Source organism: Fulmarus glacialis, unplaced genomic scaffold (genome assembly GCF_000690835.1).
Source record: "Fulmarus glacialis isolate BGI_N327 unplaced genomic scaffold, ASM69083v1 scaffold27008, whole genome shotgun sequence".
In the NCBI taxonomy this organism is placed as follows: Eukaryota; Metazoa; Chordata; class Aves; order Procellariiformes; family Procellariidae; genus Fulmarus; species Fulmarus glacialis.
Genome location: NW_009228081.1, coordinates 14,984 through 35,663, shown reverse-complemented (window position 1 = coordinate 35,663; position 20,680 = coordinate 14,984). Strand labels below are relative to the sequence as shown.

Below are 20,680 nucleotides of genomic sequence, written 5' to 3'. Positions count from 1 at the left end.
GACCTAAATATTTGTGTTCTCAAAATCTATCCCTGAATTCTGCTCATTTTATGCCAAAGCCGAATTTGGGTCTTTTTATACGAGAGAGGGAGTGCGTGAGAGTTTGAGTTCTGCACTCTGTTTTATTGTAAATCAGTTACATTTCATACTTCAGTTCCTGTTTCTGTCTTTTAAATTTTAAAATGCTATCTTGTGAAACTAATTAGTATGCAATATTTATGTATTTATTTACTTAAAATGTGCACATATGTACTTTCATACATAAAAGTAACCTCTGTTTGTACATTCTAGAGATTTGAAGGCTGGCAACATTCTTCTGGGTGAAGATGGCTCTGTACAAATAGCAGGTAATTGGCGGTGGTAGAGTAATGGCTAAATAAAAGAAAAGGGTAACTGCAGCTGGATTAGGGGCAACAGATACAAGTTTTTCTGTTGGCTTTTAACTATTCCTTTTGGAGTGCTGTAGCTGCAAGTTACCCTGTTTCAGATTTCAGGATTCTTGGTTAATGATACATGCTTTAGAAATTATTCAATATTTTTCTGTGTCCCATCAAATATATAAGGAAACTTTTTATCGTCCTCTTAATGTTTCCTTTTGAATCACCCATGTGCCTTAAACAGCTTGCAAACAGTAGCAACTCGTATTTCTGTTTATTTCATTTATTTCTGCAAGTAATTGTAATAGTTCTTGGGGATTCAAAAATCTGTATGTACTGCCCTTCATGAGGACCTTGGCTATAACTTAACTAGTCACTGAGATGCATGAGATACATCTTACTGAGAATTATTTTTGGCATTTCTACCATTTGTCTTGCAATGGTATCGGTTGGATACAGTTTAGCATCTTAAATATCCTTTGAATGTATCTATATGCTTCTTGAGTGGTAGTCCGTAAGAATCAAATGATTTGGTTTTCAGAAGAGCTTAAGTACTGAGCAAGACCCCATACCCCATCTCTCAAGTTAGTATCAGATATGTGGAAAATAGAGTGAGCAGGTGGTGATGCCTGCCACCTGTCCCAGCGTACTCCCAGGCCTTTCACAGTTTGTATACAGCTTGTGACCCAGCGATGAAAGCTTTGTGTTTAGTAACTCTCAGTAATAAAAATGGCGATAGCCAAAAGTTTTTTTTTATACAAACAATACTTTCAAAGTACCGTGTAAACGTATATTTTGAGGGCTTTAATATAGCAGTTTCTGAAGTCTGCGAAACTGGACAGGAAAGGATTGGCTGGCAGGTGAACCATTTACTAATTGGAGCAGTTTTAAGTCTTCTGTTTTGAGGTCAAGACTTTTTAAGTAGGTAGTCAATTTTACAGACTTGAATTTTAATGAGATACTTAATATTTATTTATTCACTTGATTATACTCTATAGTTGTCTTCACTTTGTATATCACTTTAGGCAACTGCTGAGATTCTAGGTCTGTGTGGTTCAAGTATTTTTTAGGTCTTCTCATATTGCAAAGGAGTAGATGTCCAGACAACCAACTTAATTAAAAATAATAATAATAACTAAAAAGTTGAAAGATAAAATCTTATGAGCCATCTGAAATAAAGCTGTTGACTTTAGATTACTACTTTCACACATAATCAAATCTACTCTCCCGGTAATCAGATAACTTTCAAACAACAGCTTCATTTATCCCTTTCTAGTTCAACTCCGGGGCTTGGTTTCTTGACCTTTTCCTCCTTTTTGCTGTAGGCATCTTCATGAGTAAGGCTTTAATTGTGCTGCTAGGGCATTCAGTGCATGTGGAAGTGAGAAAGTTCAGTGGCTGGATAGATATGTGGAATGTGTCTTTCTGTGATGCCTTGTTTCAGAACCAGGTTATTTCTGATCTTCAGGTGAAAAGTGCAGCAGCATCAAACTTGTTTCTTTGTTGGTGTGGGGCTATTTTGTTTGGGACAGCTGAACATTGCACATGAACTGAAAGCCAATTTTGAATGTCAAAGAGGCTGAAATTCATCCTTTTTACATGTTTTTGCCTTGACAAGTAAAATCTTTGGAGATCAGATACCTGATAATGTTGCTTCTCCTGCACCCCAAGCTTCTATAATGAAAAGATATATCCATAGCACATACTGCTAATATGAACGCGGAGTAATATTTGAAGACACAGTTGTCCATTAGTATTTCTGGGTTCTAAGGGGCTATGGCTCACAAATGAAGCTCAACCCAGTGTTTCTCTGACAAAAGACTTTGTGCAGATATAGAAGAGCATAGATTCTTCAAAGAATTGGGATAGCTCTACAGACACCTCCGATTATGGACCTCAGAGATCCTGCACAGAGAATCTGCTCAGTCTTTGGTGGGAAAGAGGAGTTTTGTTTAAACTGGGGAGACTTATTTTTAAAGTACAAAATTCCTCTGTACAGAGCAGGAAACTTTCGGCTTATTCACAAATACAATGTTAAATAGTCACTGCAGTACCTCAGCTCCAACATTCTACTTAAAACTATTGGGATTGTAACATCTGGTGCTTTGGGCAAACAAGATGATTGGTACTTCATCAGAGTTTCAGCCTTCTAAGCCTGAATTGCCTGGGAAAGGTCAAAATATCAAAGAAACCAGTAAAGGAACAGATATGTGACATGAGGTAAGGCGCATGTAGCAAAGAGCAATCATACACAGAGATTGGTGGAAGTGTAGAAGGTGTGGGCTGTATGATGTGTTTAGTCCATACAAGAAATGCCAGTTTCAATAAAACTTGTCAGAAAAAGAATGTGCGTTTTGAGAAGTCTAGGCAGAAGATCCTACTCTTCAGTTTTGTGCATAGGTGGCTATGTGAACTTACCCATTGCACCAGTGGTTCTCAGGGTGTTCACTCCTGTGGTAATCCATACCCACAGAAATGTTTGGAAAAGGTCTGGTTAAAAATAAGCAAAGCCTATGCCTCAGATACTCAAGCCAGATGGAGGAGAAAGATTTATCAGGGACAATTCTTTGGCAGCCCAAGCTTTCCTTGGCCAGCCCCGTTCTCACAGGAGCTTGATGCTTTATTTCTCTGCCAGTCTTAACCATAACCCTATACACGGCCTTGGCTGAGCCTTAGGCTAAAGTCTACAGTCACCTTCAAGGAGAGAAAGTTAGGGGAGAAATGGTTTTGCAGCCTGTGCCTTCCTGCAGCAGCTGCTTTGCAGCTCCGCTGCCATGTAAGCAGTGGCTTTGTCTTTCTCCCACGACTGATCCTGACCTTAGAGCTTGGTTTTGGCTGAGGCTTTGGCCAAGAGCCCCAGCCCTGGCTGAGCTGAAAAAGCTGTCAGGTACGAAATGTTTTTGCAGCCTGTGCCTTGCTTTAGTGGGCTCCTTGCAGCCCAGCTCCCTTGGCAGCCATAGGCTTCGTCTCTCTCCCAACCCTACGCCTAACACTAACTCTGGATGTTGGCCTTGGCTGAGGCTTGGCCAAATGCCCAGCCCTGGCTGAAGTGAAAAAGATGTTAGGGAATAAATGATTTGTAGGCTATGCTTATTTGGGCAACTCTTATTCCTTTAATTTCAAAATGCTTTACTAATACAGTTAAATCAGGGCTCTTCATTAAATTTGTTTTTTCTTTGGTATTAGCTGTGACTTCTAGTGCATAACACTGTTGAATTGTTCAGCTCTTTCCTTGTGATACATTTCCCTTTCCTCTTTATATAACTTGTTCTCAATAATTCTTTGTCTCCTATGTGATAGGAAGCTTGCCACTGTAGGTCATGTCTTTTCTTAAATAACCTGTATTTGTGAAAGCTGTCTGGGATAGGAAATTAAAGTCTTGTTTTTATTGAGTAGCTATCAAAGCATTCTTTCTCTCTGTAAACATACAACAGTGTTTGCCTAGTAGTATAGTGAAATGTTCACTTGACTTATACTCATCACATCTTTCTCAGTGAGGTGTTGCAATATTTCATTTTGAAGCTTATGCAAGAAGAGATTTTACTTAGTTATGGGTTGTTTTTTTTTTTTCATTGTCCTCCCTCACCCATTTATGTTTGTTGTTTGTTATCCTTTTCAAAATTAATGTTATGTTAATAGGGAAAAACAGCAGTAGGGGAGGAAAGAGTAAGTCAGCATTTTAGCTGTGTATCTCAGTTCCTGAAAGGACCTGTAAACAATTGTCCATTACAAACTGTTTAACTTTGGTACTAAAAGGACATTTTTTTTTTTTCCATATCTCTCCTTTATTTATGCATTTATTTATTTATTTATGATTTCTACCTATTCAGTTTTCCTTATATGCAACAGTTCCTCTTCAGAAAACTGTCACTAAGACCAGCATTGATTTTTAGGGCATTAAAAACTAAGAAGCAGGTGTTTCTGAGGTTGTTCGTGCTTTTTCAGAAATACAAACAAAACCTGTCTATTCTGTAACTTTTGGAGAAAAAAATATTTTGTTTATTCATCACGCAAGCTGCAGAGAAAATTAAAGAATATTGCTTGAAGCTTGCTTCTTACTTGTCTACTGTATTTCTGTGTGTTTGCGTGATGTAGAAGAGGTCCAGAATTTGAGTCTGTGATGCTTAATGGTTGTTTAGTGGAAAGTAATGATAAAACTACATTTTCTGTAGTTACTGATATTTTTTTTTTTCCCCCTAACCTTAAAATCAGGGAACAATAGGAAAGAACAATAGGAAGATAAAAATTGAAGTAGGTCTATAGTAAACTGCTTGATTTCAGTATAACTGGATTGTAAGTATCACAGTCTAAAATACTCTTCATATAGCTCCATTCAAAGTGGCAATATCTCTCCATACATTGGTAATCTGCTCTTCTTTCTTCCATTTATCCCCTACTTCTCCCATACAGCTGTCACTGACGTAGTGACACGGTTTTTGCTATTTTGGAATTTGGAAAAAACTATTCATGTCATGATCTACTATTAAATGTATATCGTTGATCACTTTGCTGATTATCTTTGATTTGTCAAATCTCTGTAAGTATTTAAGTTATATATAGTATCCCCTCTTGTTCAAATTGCACTCAAATTCAGTAGCTATACAGAAGTAGCACCTTATCTCTGAACAATAGTAGATGCAAACCTTTCAAACTTTGGCTCAAAATGCACATTTGAAAACCTTAAGTGACGGACGTACTAGAGCCCTTTGTAATCATACTCAGGAAGACACATGCTAGGAGGTTAAACTTGAGGGTGTCCTAGTGCAGATCTCCCAGATAAAACTATACCATCTATTCCATAGCATTTCAAGAACAATGTGTCATGAAACAAAAGAATGCAGTAGAGAGTTTCTATAAGTAGACCTTTATGAATTGGCTTAATTTCTAAAGTGTAAAACTTTTGCTTTGTGATTGGTAGTTTAACAGATTTCGACTTCTTTTCTCCTTCCCAGATTTTGGTGTTAGTGCATTTTTAGCAACGGGAGGTGATGTTACTCGTAACAAAGTAAGGAAAACATTTGTTGGTACTCCATGTTGGATGGCCCCTGAAGTGATGGAGCAGGTATTCCTAATGTTAAAAAGACCCCCAACATTTTCAGTCTTTAATTTTTGGAACTTGAGACATTACCACCTTGTTTTTCCTTTCTGGTTCTATTCCAGGTGCGAGGTTACGACTTCAAGGCTGATATGTGGAGTTTTGGGATAACAGCCATTGAGTTAGCAACAGGAGCAGCACCTTATCACAAATACCCTCCTATGAAAGTAACAATCACTTTGTATTATTTAACACTTTGTATTACTTAATGCTGTTAGCTGTATTATTATGCTGCTAGATAGAATCATAGAATCATAGAATCATTAAGGTTGGAAAAGACCTCTAAGATCATCAAGTCCAACCGTTAACCCAACACCACCATGCTTTAGCACTACTTCATTTTCAATAGCAACTCAAGATATCTAAATATATGTATTCTGTGGAATATTTATTATCTTTTAATTTCTACGTGTTTTGAATTGATTTTACTTACAGTACCTCTTTTGGGTTTACTGTAGGTGTTAATGCTGACGCTTCAAAATGACCCTCCCACTTTAGAGACAGGTGTAGAGGACAAGGAGATGATGAAAAAGTATGGCAAATCCTTTAGAAAACTAATTTCATTATGCCTTCAAAAAGATCCTTCCAAAAGGTAGGTCATTATTGCCATGTACAGTGGAATTATTTTTTTTAAATATACAGACTACTTAAAGTTCCAGTGTTTAAACATCATCTGTAAGTGCTTGATTTGAATTTTTTAAGTGGCAGTCTTCAGTCATCTTCATCTGGGGAGAAGAAATTGCCTTTTAATGGTCGCTTAAGTTTTCTTCTTCTGGGTTGTTAACCTAATTTATTTATATTTAAATACACTGTTGATCTGATCAATCAAATCTGATCAAACAAAAGTCCTTGCTCTACATCTTAATTTCTCATCTGAGGCAAGATAAAAATCTTGATATTGTGCATAAGTCTAACAAGACTGTTCAGATGGATCTGACAGAACTGTTGGTAATCAAACATACCCGTGTCTTGGCCTTTAAAGTAAATTAAAGATAAATAGATAATTTGATGTTGATTTTTTTTCTCATTTTGTGACATAAACTTAGTATTGTCTTTAACTTGGACATTTCCAGAGAAAATTATTAAGAGGTACTTATTTTTTACAGTAAAGTTAGGGGCTCCAAGCTTGTTTAGAGTTTTCCTCATGTTTATGTAGGTAATTGCATGTCATAGTATCTTTGTGATCTGTTCTTTCTTGCTGTGTTTTGTGAATGGGATAGCCAAGATGATGAAAATACTAAACATCTATTCCAAAACCGTTGCTGAAGTCCCAAGTTCCCAGAATGATTAATTTATTTATCCTTTATTCATTTTTATGCAGACCCATTTTTGTAGGTTTCTTTTGCTCAAGAATTGGAGGAGGCACATTCTAATTAACGTTATTTCCTAAGGGTATTTAATATGTCACTTTTTTGAAGAGTCTCAGAGCTGGTATTTCTGGGAAAAAAGATTGTTCTGACAGCGCAATCCTGATTGAGTACTGGGTGGGTCTTTTATGGTGTGTACTTCACTGACGTTACACTAGCTTAAGTCCAGGATATTGTTGTAGGGAGTCAAGTCGAAAAGGTGAGGGCAGCAATACTAGAGAACGAGTATAATTAAGAAAAAAGATTATGTGGCAACATCTTTATTTTTGAAATCCTTCAAATTCTTTTTTCACTGAAGGATCATTTGTGTACTGTTTTCAGATATTCCCAAACTCCTTACAATTGGTGGTCGTAGTAGCAATTCCTGATGCTTTAAGCTTAGCTCTGCAGTTTGGCCACTTACAGATAAGAATGAAATGTGTTCTGGATAATCAAGCCTTCTTTTCGTTTCAAGTGTCCAGCAATTTTCAGGGCAAGATTAAATTGGTATGAAAACATGAGAAGTAAATAATTAAAATGGTTTTTCTTCTCTCCTTGAATACATAGTACTGAGTTACCTGATCTGTTGTTATGGCATCAGTATTGAAACATTAGTGTTTAAACTAATTACACTAATTTATTACACTGGATACTTAAACACGTGCAATATCTTCATACTCAGAATTGCCTTGAATTGAACAATTAGACTAGCAGATAGGTGATTAGATCTGTGTGCCAGTTACTCCCACTGAGGAGCGAGTGTCCTTATATTGTGGGGTCATCGCTATTTTTTTTTAATGTTTCTCCCAAGCCAGGATTTAATTTTGCACAGAGGTACCGCCATAGCTGTCGTGTCAATTATGGGAGAAGTGCCTTCTCTTTGTGGCAAATTCTAGGACTGGCATTGCACTGTTGTCTCAGACCATGATGTTTTTCTTTTGGGGATCTGTGTGTGGGTGTTTCTCTCTCTCCCCAGTGCCAAGGATGCTGCTTACAGTCCTCAGCTGCAATTCACTGCCGCGGCCTGTGTGGAAAACGGGCCCAGAAAGCATGTCCAGACCAGTTCAGAAGTGTCTGGCATAATTAATGGTAGAGGAATGGAGAACACTTGTTTAGATAAAACTTCACTAAGACTCTAGCTTTTAACTGTGCATATCCCTGTTATGAGATGTGGTGGTACTGGATCACTGAAACTTGTTTTGAAGTTAAGAGTTAATTTGAGATATAACTTTAAAACTTTATCACAGAAACTGATTTTTTTTTTTTTTTTTTTTAAAAGTTTCCCTTCCTTTTTGCTCATCCAAGGTTTATGTGTGAATTACTGCTAAGTCTGGTGGTCTTTACAATACCACTACTAAGAACTCCTTTATTGTAGAGTTTGGTGCTTTGGAGGGGAAGAAAAATAAGTGCTCTATGGAACTACTGTCTGTGTCTAAATTGGATGCTTTTTGTTAATATCAGCAGTTGTTTCATTATTTCTAGTAGGAGTGAAACGATATATACATATGCACTCCTTACTACTCCTCTTTTCTTCACTTAATCTTCAGATGTGTCCTCAGAGAAATAAGTTCAGATTTTGGGTTTTTTTTTTTGAGTCTGAAATTTTCCAAATTGAAGCTTTCCACTGTCTTATCTAGTTTGTGCTATATCCAATCTCTTGCTTTAATTTAAGTGGAAACTATAGCAGATGTTGCTTCTGTTCATTTAGAAATGATGAATCTTGGAGATTTTGGCTTCCCTAAATTTAGCTGTGTCAAAATAGTCTTGATAGTGGTATGGGCTCCTAATGGAAAGGAGCCCATAGAGATGCTTTGCTTTCTATCCAGAGTCTGCTTCAGTACCAGAGTCTGGCTTTGGCTAGATAAGTAGCTTTTTAGATCCCTAAAGCTAGGGGAGACAAATCCTGCTGGTGGAATCACTTTGGTAGCTGTGAGATTGTGATTATCTGTTGAAAATGTCAAAAATATAAACTTGATGATGATGGGAAGAAAGAGGCTTGAACAGAACTGCAAGTAAAAGTGAAATGTCTCGGTTTTGACCTTACAACTGTTACTTTGATTTTTTTTATTTGTCCATTTGGTTGGAAGATGCTCCTGATGACTCTCTTTTTGGTTTATGCATCATGTTAGTGGTATGGTTTCTTGTTGAATACCTGCTGACATCAATGAAGTAAAAGAATGCCAGTAGCAGGTATTGATACTACTGTTCGGAAAATGTAATTACTCTTTTATTGCTGTGGAGCAAAGTTCAGTTGCATTCATAGAGTCCCTTGGGGAAGAACATGATACTGACTTTTTTTTGTTTGTTTGTTTTAAGGGTAAAATGCATTTGTGTTGAAAGAAAAAGAGGGAAAATTGGCAGCTTAGAGACTGATTTTTTTTTTTTCCCCTTTTTTTTTTTTTTTTTGTATTTTTGCCATAGGAAGACTTAATTTTTTCATGTGTGGTAAGTGAGTACGTGTGAATTAATTCAGTAGCTATTATCATTCATTCCCCATTCATACAGTACTAATTCAAAAGTTTTAGAGACGTACCATTTAACTAACGTCTTGTACTGTATTCACTGAGAGGGGTCTTTGTTTTCTGTTCTAATTTATTATTGATCTTTCAGGCCCACAGCAGCAGAACTTTTAAAATGCAAATTTTTCCAGAAAGCCAAGGTAAAACGTTTAACCCTACGAGTAAATTTTGCTCTGCCTTAAAATCTACATGAAATTTCTTCTTTCCTTGTATTGATTTTTAACTTACCAAATGTTGGTTTTGCAGAATAGAGAATACCTGATTGAAAAGCTTCTCACTAGAACGCCTAATATAGCACAAAGAGCAAAAAAGGTGAGTGTATTCACATCTTTTTCTTGACTGGTATGCACAAGAAAGCAGGGACTGTTCAGTTGCCTTACATATTAGTTGACTGACTGAGCCATTCTTTTATGCAGTCCTTCAAAGATAGTGACTGTTGAATGAATGTCTTCTGCAGCCTAGCTTTCTCCAGGAAGTCCTGGGGCATTTTGACTTCCTTTCTGGCCTTACCAAAATGATATATGGTATTTGTCATCATACATGGTACGATTTTTTCCCACTCCCTTTTAGAAAGCTACAGGTGAAATGGTTGTGCAAATAAAAAGTGATCTGTGAGCATATAGGTCGATAAACTGCAGAATTCATATCTTCATTCATCACCTAGAGAAAGGGTGAAGATACTAGAAATGGTATTTATTGAGGACTACCTGATTCTTTGGATTATTTCAAATGTGACGCCCAAATATGTGGAAGTCCGGTCCAAACTCTGAAAGAGTGCTGCTGAGTTATTCAGACCAGTGGAGCCTTATCCCGCAGGTGATGGAGTTAAACCCACAGCTATGGCATATGCTAATATTTCTGTGGTGCCTTTGACACTTGTGTAAATGAGCTTACTAGGTCACGTGCAGCAGAACTAAAAAAAAAAAAAAAATTCTTAACAGGTAAGTATTTTAAAACTTAAGTATGAAGCAATATACATTTAAGAGCTAATAAACAGGAATGAATGTAGACTCCTGCTTGTTGCGTATGAGAAATTATGGAACTCCCTTTCTGTGGTGACTTAACTCACCATATCTCTTCAGTATGAGGAACCTGCTCGGAGATTGCTGAGCCTTTGACAGTGACAGGGCAGTGTTCTGAGTCCAGCTTTCTAAAAGCAGGCTTTCTGAGAGGATGTTTCGAGGAGGGCACTTCAGGAAAGGAACTGTTTCAGCCTTTGTTGGCACATCACTTAGGCTTCAGTTACCTGGACTGGCACTGGTAAGATATTCTGTTGTCTTTGTGAATATCGGTTTGGCATAATTCTGCAACACCAAATTGTTCCTACAGCTGGTGGCATATACTTGGAAGAGACAGTCAGCAAGATCTGAATGCTTTGAGTTCCTTCTAATCTTGTTTTAGGTGGAAGTAATTTGGGAAAGCAGTAGCAATGATGGGGCTTTGTGAGAGGCTGGAGTAGAAAGCTGGAATGAGAGGGCTTGTAGAAGGGAAAGTGTGCTGAGCAGGTTAGCATCTGCAAGGTGCAGAGGAAGGGTAGGCATAGTTCAGCTGTTTGGCCATGTGGTGGCAGCAATGCCCACATCAAAAATTACCTAACTGGGGGAATAATCATAGTTGTTTGTTTTTCATTTTACATCTTGGGCCATACAGGAGTAATTTAAACATGTTCTAGTACCAGCTAGGTTTCTGATAGAGCCTGTGCCTCGTGAGATTCATCTCCCGGCTGTGTCCTCAGGTCAACTTTAGAGACTGCATGTTAACTCATACATGTATGTACGTATACCTTATTTCTTTAAATAACTTAGAATCTGGAATTGCAAAATGAATGCAGGGTAGCCTCCCATACACCACCAGAAATAGTTTTGTGAATGACTTTTTGGACTCCTCTTTCTAATTTGGAAGAGGAGTGATTCTTAAGAAATCAAAGCTGTACAGTGCTAGGGACAAATTAATAGGTCTTTTAATTACAGCATAAATGGAAAAAATATTTAGGTTTTAGCTAGTGAAAATGCTAAATTATTTATGTTTTAAAAGGACACAACATTAAAATTCATCAGGGATTTAAAATTTAATTCACTTGTTACAACTTTGCATGTAGCTACTGTTTTAAGATACCATAAAATATAAATGTATTTTAATATTAAAACTGTGGGTTTTTATTTAAAAAAGCTTGTGTAAGTAGAGTTTAGTTGCTCAAACATTAACATGTAAAATGCCTAAGAGGTCACTCTTGGAAGAAGTAACCCCCGTAATGCAAAAAAGAACATCACTAGGGCTAGAGATGGGAAGGAGCTGGTGTCATCACTGCTTAAATTATCTTCTGTAGCACTTGGTGTGAAATGCCTATAACTAATGATCTGTAGCACCGCTGCTAGCACAGATGTCAGATCTGCCCTGCAGTAATTTAATTCTTCTTGCATTTACCACATGTATAATTACTTTGCCTTATTGCCCAGAACTCTAGCCTCAGTTTAGTTTTAACTTTAAATTCTTTTTTCTTGACATAGTGTTCTCATGTTTTACTTCTGCCTTTACAGCTTATACTTAGCAACTGTTTTGACTAAATATGAGTTCAGGTCTGTTTGTGAAATCCTGAAAGCAGGTACACGTGGTCTTTTATATGTGAGGAAAACACTTGATGCTGTAAAGATATGTCGTGTTTTAAAACCCAATTTGATAATTAAACACTACCTTCATTGTGTGTTTAAAATCCTGTTTAACATCAGAGTTGTAAACTGTATGTTTGTGCACATATTCCGTGTCCCAGTGTTTCTTTATTTGCTTTTAATTCTGCGAATTTTGAAATGATGCCCTTCTTCCTGGCCCTATCCTAGTAATTAAGGGTAACAGTGAAACACTTCTGGAGTTGACTTGCCTCAATAGAGGATGAACATGTCTTGCCTCTTCCTGTGCAAAACCTGCTTAAGTATATACCGGTACTGATCCACAGAAATGAGTGTCACACCATGCAACTTCTTACTGGCAATTCTGGGTTTCATTAATGTGACTGCTTGCTTGTGAGACCATTGCTGTTGTCAAGAAGAACTGGAGAAAAGACTGTGGTGAATGGTCTGAGCTCAGTGTGGTCTGGTAAGTGGCGACATGCTCTGAGGCCACACTTTTGATAGAAATGTGGGAGCCCTGATTGCAGCCTCTGCCTTGTTAGGTGGTGTGATGGTAGAGCAGCCTGCCCTGTCCTGCTTGGATCAGGGCTGTGTACACCCCTGTTATACAACAGTTTAACAAGAGTTTAGATACACTGTTTATTAACACGTGTTGAAGTAGTTTTAATTTTGAACTGAATGCAAAGTTGTTTCACTTGTGATTAGAATTGCTGTATTGGAATAGAGCAAATTTGAAACAGCTTCCAGGATTCCACAGTCAGTGAAATCTTGTCACACTAAAAAATTAATTAGAACTGTCAGTACTCTGTATGCCCAAAGGCCCTGGGTCAATTTTGTGGTTTTATAATCCTGTTTCTTTAATTAGAAAATCTCCTGCATGACTGCCACTTTTACAAAGTGAACAGGGAAAAACATGTATCTGCATTTCATTTTATTGCTGTCTGAAGTGCTACTAGTAAAAAAAAAAAAAAAAAAAAATCTGAGTAATAATTGGGCTTGAATTCTATTTTGGGGAAGGTGGTATTGCTCTGCGCTGTTATTAATAGAAGCTCTTTAGAGCTTAGAGTTGTAAGTTACTGGGAAAAACCTGTGACAGCATAAAGAGATGATTAGTGTGAGTGATACCAGTTTTTATTAAAACTTCAGTAGAAATACCCTTACTGATGGGTTGGAATTCTAGCTCTGCAGTGCAGCTAATTTAGGGAAATGATTATGTTAACTTATAGAAGAAATTACATTCCCCTGCATTTAATGAGGAAAATATCATTAGATCCCAGATTTCTTGGACAGCTCTAACAGGATGATTGCACCTCGGCAAGACATACATCTGCAACATTTCCTTGTTTCAGTAATGGATTTAATCTGATAGATACACCTTGCCAATGATGGGTGTTAGTACAGCTGGACTCCAGACCTTTTGAAAAGCAGAGAACAACATTAGTTTGAGTTCAGATTGTTAATAAAAATGTATATTCATTGCTATGATTCTTTACACTTTAAGAAATGCTTATTTTATTAATGCTGATGTGTAAAGAGAAGGGACATGTGCTATACTAGAACACTTTTTCTGGAAAACAGCAGCTGAACTGTAAGTATGTATTTGGCAAGACTTTGTGTGGGGGAGGCCCCTCCATCGCAGAGGATTAATTGTTCAGTTTACCCAGAACACTGCTACAAATGAAAAAAATAGTGTAACTGTTTTTATATTGTTGGATATTACTAGAAAAAATATAGGAGAAAGTGGCATTCGGACCATGTTGGGTATTTTGTTCATTTTCAAGAAGTTGTTGGAAGTAAAATTTAATGGAAACACTTTTTCCATGAAGTGTAAATTTGACAAAAATTCACATAATCAGAAAGCAGTGCCTGCATTAGTGGTTAGTAGAAGTGGAAGGTGTTGTAAGGGGCAGACACATGCAGTTGCATCAGCTTTGTTTTAACATTTAAGATAAAGGAAAAGGATTGCTGTCAGCATTTCTGCCAGGTGTACTTAAATGCAGTTGTGCCATACGGTACAAGGAACTTCATACAGTACATCCTTTCTTTCATAGGGTGCTTTTACCATCTGTATAGAGTTTGTGAAGTTAGATTTTGTGCCCTCTCAAATGGAGCTAATCTAGTACAGAATAGGTGAGCTTTAAAACAAGCTATGGAGTAGTGTCTTTTCTACTTCAGATGGCCATAAGCATCTCTACAATAACTTGTATTACTTGTTTTGGCAGGGTTTAAAAGCTCACATGTGATTCATCTTAATCATTAAAAAGTAACCCTCTCCTGTATTGGATAGTGTTTTCCAATTCATGGGCTATCATGGTTCAACTTCAGAATTCATTCATGTGGTGAATGAGTCACCGTCTCTTGTGTAACAGCATTGATCTGCTCATTAGCTAGTGTTGTGTTTGTGACCTGTTGACTTGTTCAGAAATGCCTGGAACATGGACTAACGTGAGGTTGGTGTATAATGAGAACTTTTCTGATTAGACCAGTAGCTTTAAATATTTGGCATTTATCTAAGCTGTTAAATGTTCAGTACTGGAGGAGGGGTTCATTACTGTGAAATGCAAGTGTAGTGTATTCTTAAAGGTGCTATTGAAGGAGTCCTGGTTAAAGAATCAAGACAGGATAAAGGAAGGTGTGCATAATGCTGATGGTGGATTCTTTGATCAGGAAGTAAGTCTTGTAACTAACCAGAAGATAATCCTATTTTATTGTCCTGTTTTTTAATGATTTGGTTTTCTGTCTCTTGCTGAGAATGTGCAGGAAGGTGCTGGTTTTACCTGTTTGCCTTCTGAGAAATGAAGCCTCGCGTGACATCCAAAATCAGATTGCCTCTCTTGGATTTGAAGTGGTGTCCTAAGTGGAAAGTGACTCAATGGAATTAGTTGTTATTAAATCTGTTCCCAGTCTATAGGCCAAATCAGTATTTTGCCAATGCAGGCAGCCACAGCTGGCTTGCTAGGGTCACCTTAGTGTCACGAGGTTTCCCACTGTGCTCTGTTGAGCAAGGTGGTAGAAGCCTTTCTGCCTGTCTTTGTTCATAAAAGTAATGAGGAGTTTTGGAGGATGTGGAAGTGTGTGTTACTTGTGATTTTGTACATTTTTGGGAATTTTGTCAGGAAGGTCATGTGGGGAGATGAATTACAAAGAGGATTCTGTAAATGCAAGGTGGCTTAGGAGCAGCGTTGCCATCTGTTGCCATTTGCTGAAAGACTAATGGAATAGCTGTGTGAGAATTTTTGCTTTTGTATGGAGAAGTTAAATCTTTAGCCTTCCTAGTTCTAAAAAAGGAGCCCAGGCCCAACACTCTGAAGAAAGTGAAAAGTAAATATGTTTTCCTGCTTAGACTTTGTAAAGCTTTTAGAAGTACAACACAAAAGAATTGCATGCCATTTGTTTTGATGCTCGCCCTCCCCCCGCCCTCTGCATTTGTGCTTGATACTGGTGATATACTTGAAGTTCCTGGGGAGAATTGCAAGGGAAATACTGGTGAAGCAGGACATCCTTGGGATTGTGCTACCCAGTGGTATTACGGGGGACTTAATTTAGCTGAAAAGTGCTCTTGGCTCAAGAAGTTAAAATTATGGCTGGAGCTGAAAACTTCAAGGTTTTAATCAGAACAGGTAGTTTAAGGCTAGCAGAGCAGAAGAATGGACTGGAATAGTAATAGTTCATATGCAGAGTCCGGTTTCTGTTTAGCACTGAAAAGCAGCTCCATGAGAAGATTATTCAAACTTTGCATCTGCAGGTAAACATGAAGTTACATACATGAAGTGAAAGGGGAAAAATGTCAACTGGATGATAAAGATGTGTGCATCCCAGCTGTCCTGTGTGGGAGTCATAGACAGCAGAGGGCAGCCGCATCTAACGCACAGTGCAGCGAGCAGCGTTCAGTCCTTCCTGAACTGTAGTGTCACGCAGGCTGGGGAGAGCATTGTTCAGTTTGGAGCGGCTCTAGGTCTGTGATTTTAAATGCTATAGCCTGGTTGAATGCATGCTGCTTCTTGATATCTAACTAAAATATAAACACTGAGGTTTTATAAAACTGGGTTTTATAAAAATTGTAGATTTATGTTCGTTATTTTCATGTTCATTTGTAACTTTTTGCAGAACTGCACTCAAATTTTCATTTTGATTGCCTTGATTTTTTTTTAAAATGTCTTGAATAAGCTTAGGTCTCTTTAAAATCTGTGTGGAATGCAGAATGTATATTACAGTCATTTCTCTTGTATGCATAAATAAATGGAAACCTTGTAGAAAATAGAAAAGGGAAGAAATCAGAATTTTACCTTGAAATGGTATTTTCAAGCCTTTGAGATTGAAAGTAAGTGAAAATCATAGTAAATTCTTGTTTGAATTCTACAGTAGTAGACTTTTTTCCTAAATATTCTTTAACGTGACCGTATTGCTGGCAGTGAAACCCACCTTATAATGAGTCTTCTACTACTGAGTAATGAAGGCTCTACATGAGACTCTATTTGTCTTCTTTCTTTTCCCCTCTGGTCATTTTAAGCAAGTAAACAGCTTGGATGATAGAAAAGGATGGTGGAACTGGAAAAAGCTGATTATAAAAGGAGGATCCAGTGATCCCTCTAATAGAAAGTCTTTTAGTAGTGATTCACCATCGTGATGCCCATTCATCTGAGCAGCCAGGAAAGATAACCAGAAGCTCTAAAGAGCTGCATTTTTATCTATCTTCTTCATCTTTCAGAGTATCAAGTTACTTTGCCATTTTGGTGTATTTTTGATTGGCTTCCTTTGATTTCTGCAGGTACCTTCTTGGCCTTAGCATCTTAATTTGATTGGCGGGGGGGAAGGGGCCAGGCAGGGAAAAGAAAGAGGATGTAGAAGAACCTCTCTCTGCATGTACGAATTAGATATCAGGTCATGCCTGATAGCCCGTTCGGGATTCCTTGTTTTTGAGGCTAAGTGTTACTTTTGAGAAACAATGCAACTCCTCTGCACAATTAATTGAAAAGATCCTCTTCAACACAGGTACACATTCATGCCTGAAAAGACTATTGTTAAAATGTGAATTAAAGAATTATTTGCAGTTAATAACATTCAGTAATGAAATTTATGTAGTGGAACTAATAAATGGAGAAATAATGTCTGAAAACCAAAAATCATACTGAATTACTAAACTTGGACACGTGCCACGTTACTGGGATTTCTGCAAAACACTGCAATTTCTCAAAATCAGGTTCAAATTTTGGAGCAGAGATAATAAGTTACAGTATTTATATAGAACCTCATGGTTTTGGAAAGCAGAATTAGGAGTGCAGGGAATTACCTGCACTTGTTTACAAGATGTTTATGTGACAAAATAGTGTCTCTAGTTTGAGCCACTACATTTTGTTGTCTCTGAGCAGCATTATGCCAGCAAAAGAAGACTCGGTGAAAGAGCGAAAGGAGGAGAGTTTTGAAGAGGGAATCCCCTAGAGTGGGTGGGGAGCGTCTGTACCCATCTGTACACTGAGCGTCTGTACCCATTTTTCAGCATTTCCACTAGAGATGTAGGAATTTGCTCCCTCCTCCCCTCTCCCTTCAGCTTTTAATGGCTTTGTTTTCCTCTCACTGATGGCTCCACTGTATTCCATTTCTAAAATGTGAGTCTAGGTAAGATTTCATGGCAGTCTTCTCAATTGATGGCCCTGCCCTCAGGTGTCACACTCATCATCATGTGAGCATGATACTGTTTGTGTTTGGCTATAAACCAAACCAGCATCATAAATATTTAAAGCAAATGGTCTTTTGGGTTTTTTTAACAGATTTCTAGTCTTTGTTGACTTGTGCTGTGTTATCCCCTAAAAAAGGGTGCTCTTCAAGAACCGGTAGAGAGTGCTGAAGAAGTCCTATTCAATGCAGAATTATCAATGTCCTTTATGCAGTACTCTCTCATGAAAGAAAATGTAATGTTCTTAGATTTCTTCACTTTAAGTTGCCAGTGTAATTGTTTCCAATAGTGAGTAGAAGCGGTAATTTACACAAAAATGGTGAAGATTCTTGTATTTCCAATTCTTAAATGACTTAGGTGCCTTTTCAGGTTTTGTGCTGCATTAAGGAAAAAACAAGTATTTGCAGGTTTGCATCAGTGACTCAAATTTTCCATATTGACTTATTTCTTTGAAGGTAATTATAAATGTTCTGTACACATGACATTGCACACTTCAGAGCAAACAATAAATAGCTGCTTTGGAAGGGTGTGCTGGATAGCTGTGAATATATATTTTAATTCTAACAGAGGTGCAGTTTAAGTTTTTGAAGAAAATGATTATGAGATCAAAACATGATTTATGAAAGCTTGACCCCAAAGTAAATGAAATATTTTTGGCCATTACTCTAATGCAAGATTTCAAATGGGATAACAGTTTCTCTCAGTGTTGCCATGTTTTGCAGACACCATTTGCATTTGACTTAGAATTGAAGAATTCAGTTGGAATTGACTTGGAATTGAAGGATTTGATGTTCCTGTGTCTTTCTAGTGAGATAACAGATATATATGCAAGACTATTCTCTGCTCTTGCTTTTACTGACTCAGGACATACCACCTGAAGTGCTAACGACACCTCATCTCCTCCCACAGTAAGGTCACCTTGGAATACTGAAATTCAAACCCTTCAGACTGAGACTTTAGGGCATAGGAGATGTGTACACTGAATAACATGTTTGCTTCCTAGCAGCTTCTCTATCTTCTTCAGTCAAAAATTTCTGTTGTTTCACAGAGGGAATATACATACCAGAAATGTCTAAAGACATTTTTCAGGAACTGCAAAGCTTTAAATCATCTGTGTCCTTTCAGTCAGCAATTTGGACAAAACCCAAGCATGGCTGTGCAATGTAGAGAAGCGATGCAAAACAATTAATTTGGTGCAGAGTATGAATCATAACTTCTGCAAATTTTCAGAGTTTAGGACTAGCCTTACCTATCCTTTTCCGCATACATGAATTCTTTCCCCCAGGAAAGTTTCTGTGGCACGTGGTTGTGGGCAGTGAAGTAGAGGACTTGGATCTCTTCATACCAAGAAAGGTGTAATGCAGTAAACCTCCACAATTTTTGCAAAGGGAAGGGGCTTATGTCGTCCTGAGTGATGGCTTGCACATCTCAATTTTTATTCTGAGATGAGAGTTTAAGATTACTGTCTGGTCCTGAAAGGCCAGTTGCAGCTATCCCAGAATTAGTTTCTGTGCCATATTAAATTCTTGCTGTCAAAGCAGTGTCTTAGGCCTGCCTGCGCTTTAAAAAACAAAAACAAAACTCCAACCAAACAAAAAAAACCCCAAAAACCAGCCCCCCCTGTTCCTGCTTATGAATATGAAACACTTAAAGTTCTGTCTAACTTCTTTTCCAAGTAGGAGAAAAACAAAGAAAGACTAAGAGGAAGGCTTTTTCACATTGTGTTTGCAGTATGCAGAGTGGCTTAAGAGGAGGGGACACTAACACCAACTTGATATCTTAACGCATTTTGAGCCCTACAAAGCAGAAATGCCAGCGTGTTATTTTGGAAAGGTAGTGGTACATCCCATTAATAATGGTAGTCTGCATGAGTCACGGTGAGAAAAAACAAGGCTCCCAATTGCATAAAGCACATTCAGGTTTGCAGAATTTTTGTGGCTTGCATCAGAATAAAAATGAGACTTCGCATTATAATGAACTCAGGGGAATTTAAGAATAGCCAGCAGTGAAGGGATTAGGATGTTCACATGACCTGTGAGACTGGATTGGATGGGGACTAGCCTTCCCTTGAGGAAGTGCCTCAACTCTAGAACAAAGGGTGATGTGTACATGTGGGAATTCATACTCTGTCTTGGACCTCAGATTTTTTTTAATTTTTTTTTTTTCCCCAAAAAATGTGATCACAGTGTAGGTGTTCTTATGCAACAAGACCAATGTTCTTTTGCATGAAAATACATTGTAGAAAGTGATTTCTCCATGGTCTGCCTTTTACCTCAAGTGCTAAGCTGTGATTAAACGTGTAACTTTTTTAAGCAAAAGGCTTGTGCCATGATTGGATAAATGTGATGATATGCTGATTTCCTTCGTTGCATTGGAATGCAAATAAATGCATAGGTATGGGGATTGAAATTTACTTTCGTATCTTAGGAGACATTCAGGAAAGGTTTGCAAGAGGGCTGAAGGTAAAAATTATAAAATCTGATTGCTCTATAGGCTTAAGATGTGTATGGAAGGAACTGGTCTGGGGGTTTTTTGAGAGAAAAATATGCAGCGGAAAATGTGGTAAAACTAAAACTGTGTTCAGTAACGTCCTATTTCTCATCATCGATCTTCCTATAAAATAACTGGCATGGAACTGGCATGATAACTGGCATCGTAAATACTTCTCATGAAGTTGTATGAGAAGTGAAGCTCTTGGGACTTGATTGAAAAGAAAAAAAAAGAAAAAAAAAGAAAAAAAAAAGAAAAAAAAAGAAAAAAAAAAGGGGTGGTGGTGGTTGGGGAGGCAAAAAACCTTTCCTTACCAATTACCAAGTAATATTTGCACTTCAAAGGGTAATTCAGCATATCTGTTCTATAAGAACTTTGGGGCTCTGTGTAACGGGGGAGTCCTGTCTTCTATAAGAACCATTACCACAGTCTTAGGGAAAGGTGAAGACATACAGCATCAGTTAACTGGTCTTTCTCTTTTCTTCTTGAAAGTCAAATCTGGGCTCTTACTAGGACAGACTGCAGAAAATGAAAAAGATGAGGTGTTTAAATAAC

General features: G+C 37.6%; 1 protein-coding gene across 1 annotated transcript in view; it reads left to right on the top strand.

Moving 5' to 3' along the window:
• Positions 1–291: 291 nt before the first annotated feature.
• LOC104080849 (STE20/SPS1-related proline-alanine-rich protein kinase) overlaps positions 292–20,680 on the top strand; it is a gene marked incomplete at both ends in the record, with an annotated part of 32,880 nt that continues 12,491 nt past the window's right edge. The window contains 6 exons of the mRNA XM_009583376.1: positions 292–347; positions 5,330–5,439; positions 5,538–5,639; positions 5,931–6,064; positions 9,429–9,477; positions 9,584–9,649. Of these exons, the coding sequence (XP_009581671.1) occupies positions 292–347; positions 5,330–5,439; positions 5,538–5,639; positions 5,931–6,064; positions 9,429–9,477; positions 9,584–9,649 (517 nt within the window). The remainder of the gene's footprint in view (positions 348–5,329; positions 5,440–5,537; positions 5,640–5,930; positions 6,065–9,428; positions 9,478–9,583; positions 9,650–20,680) is intronic.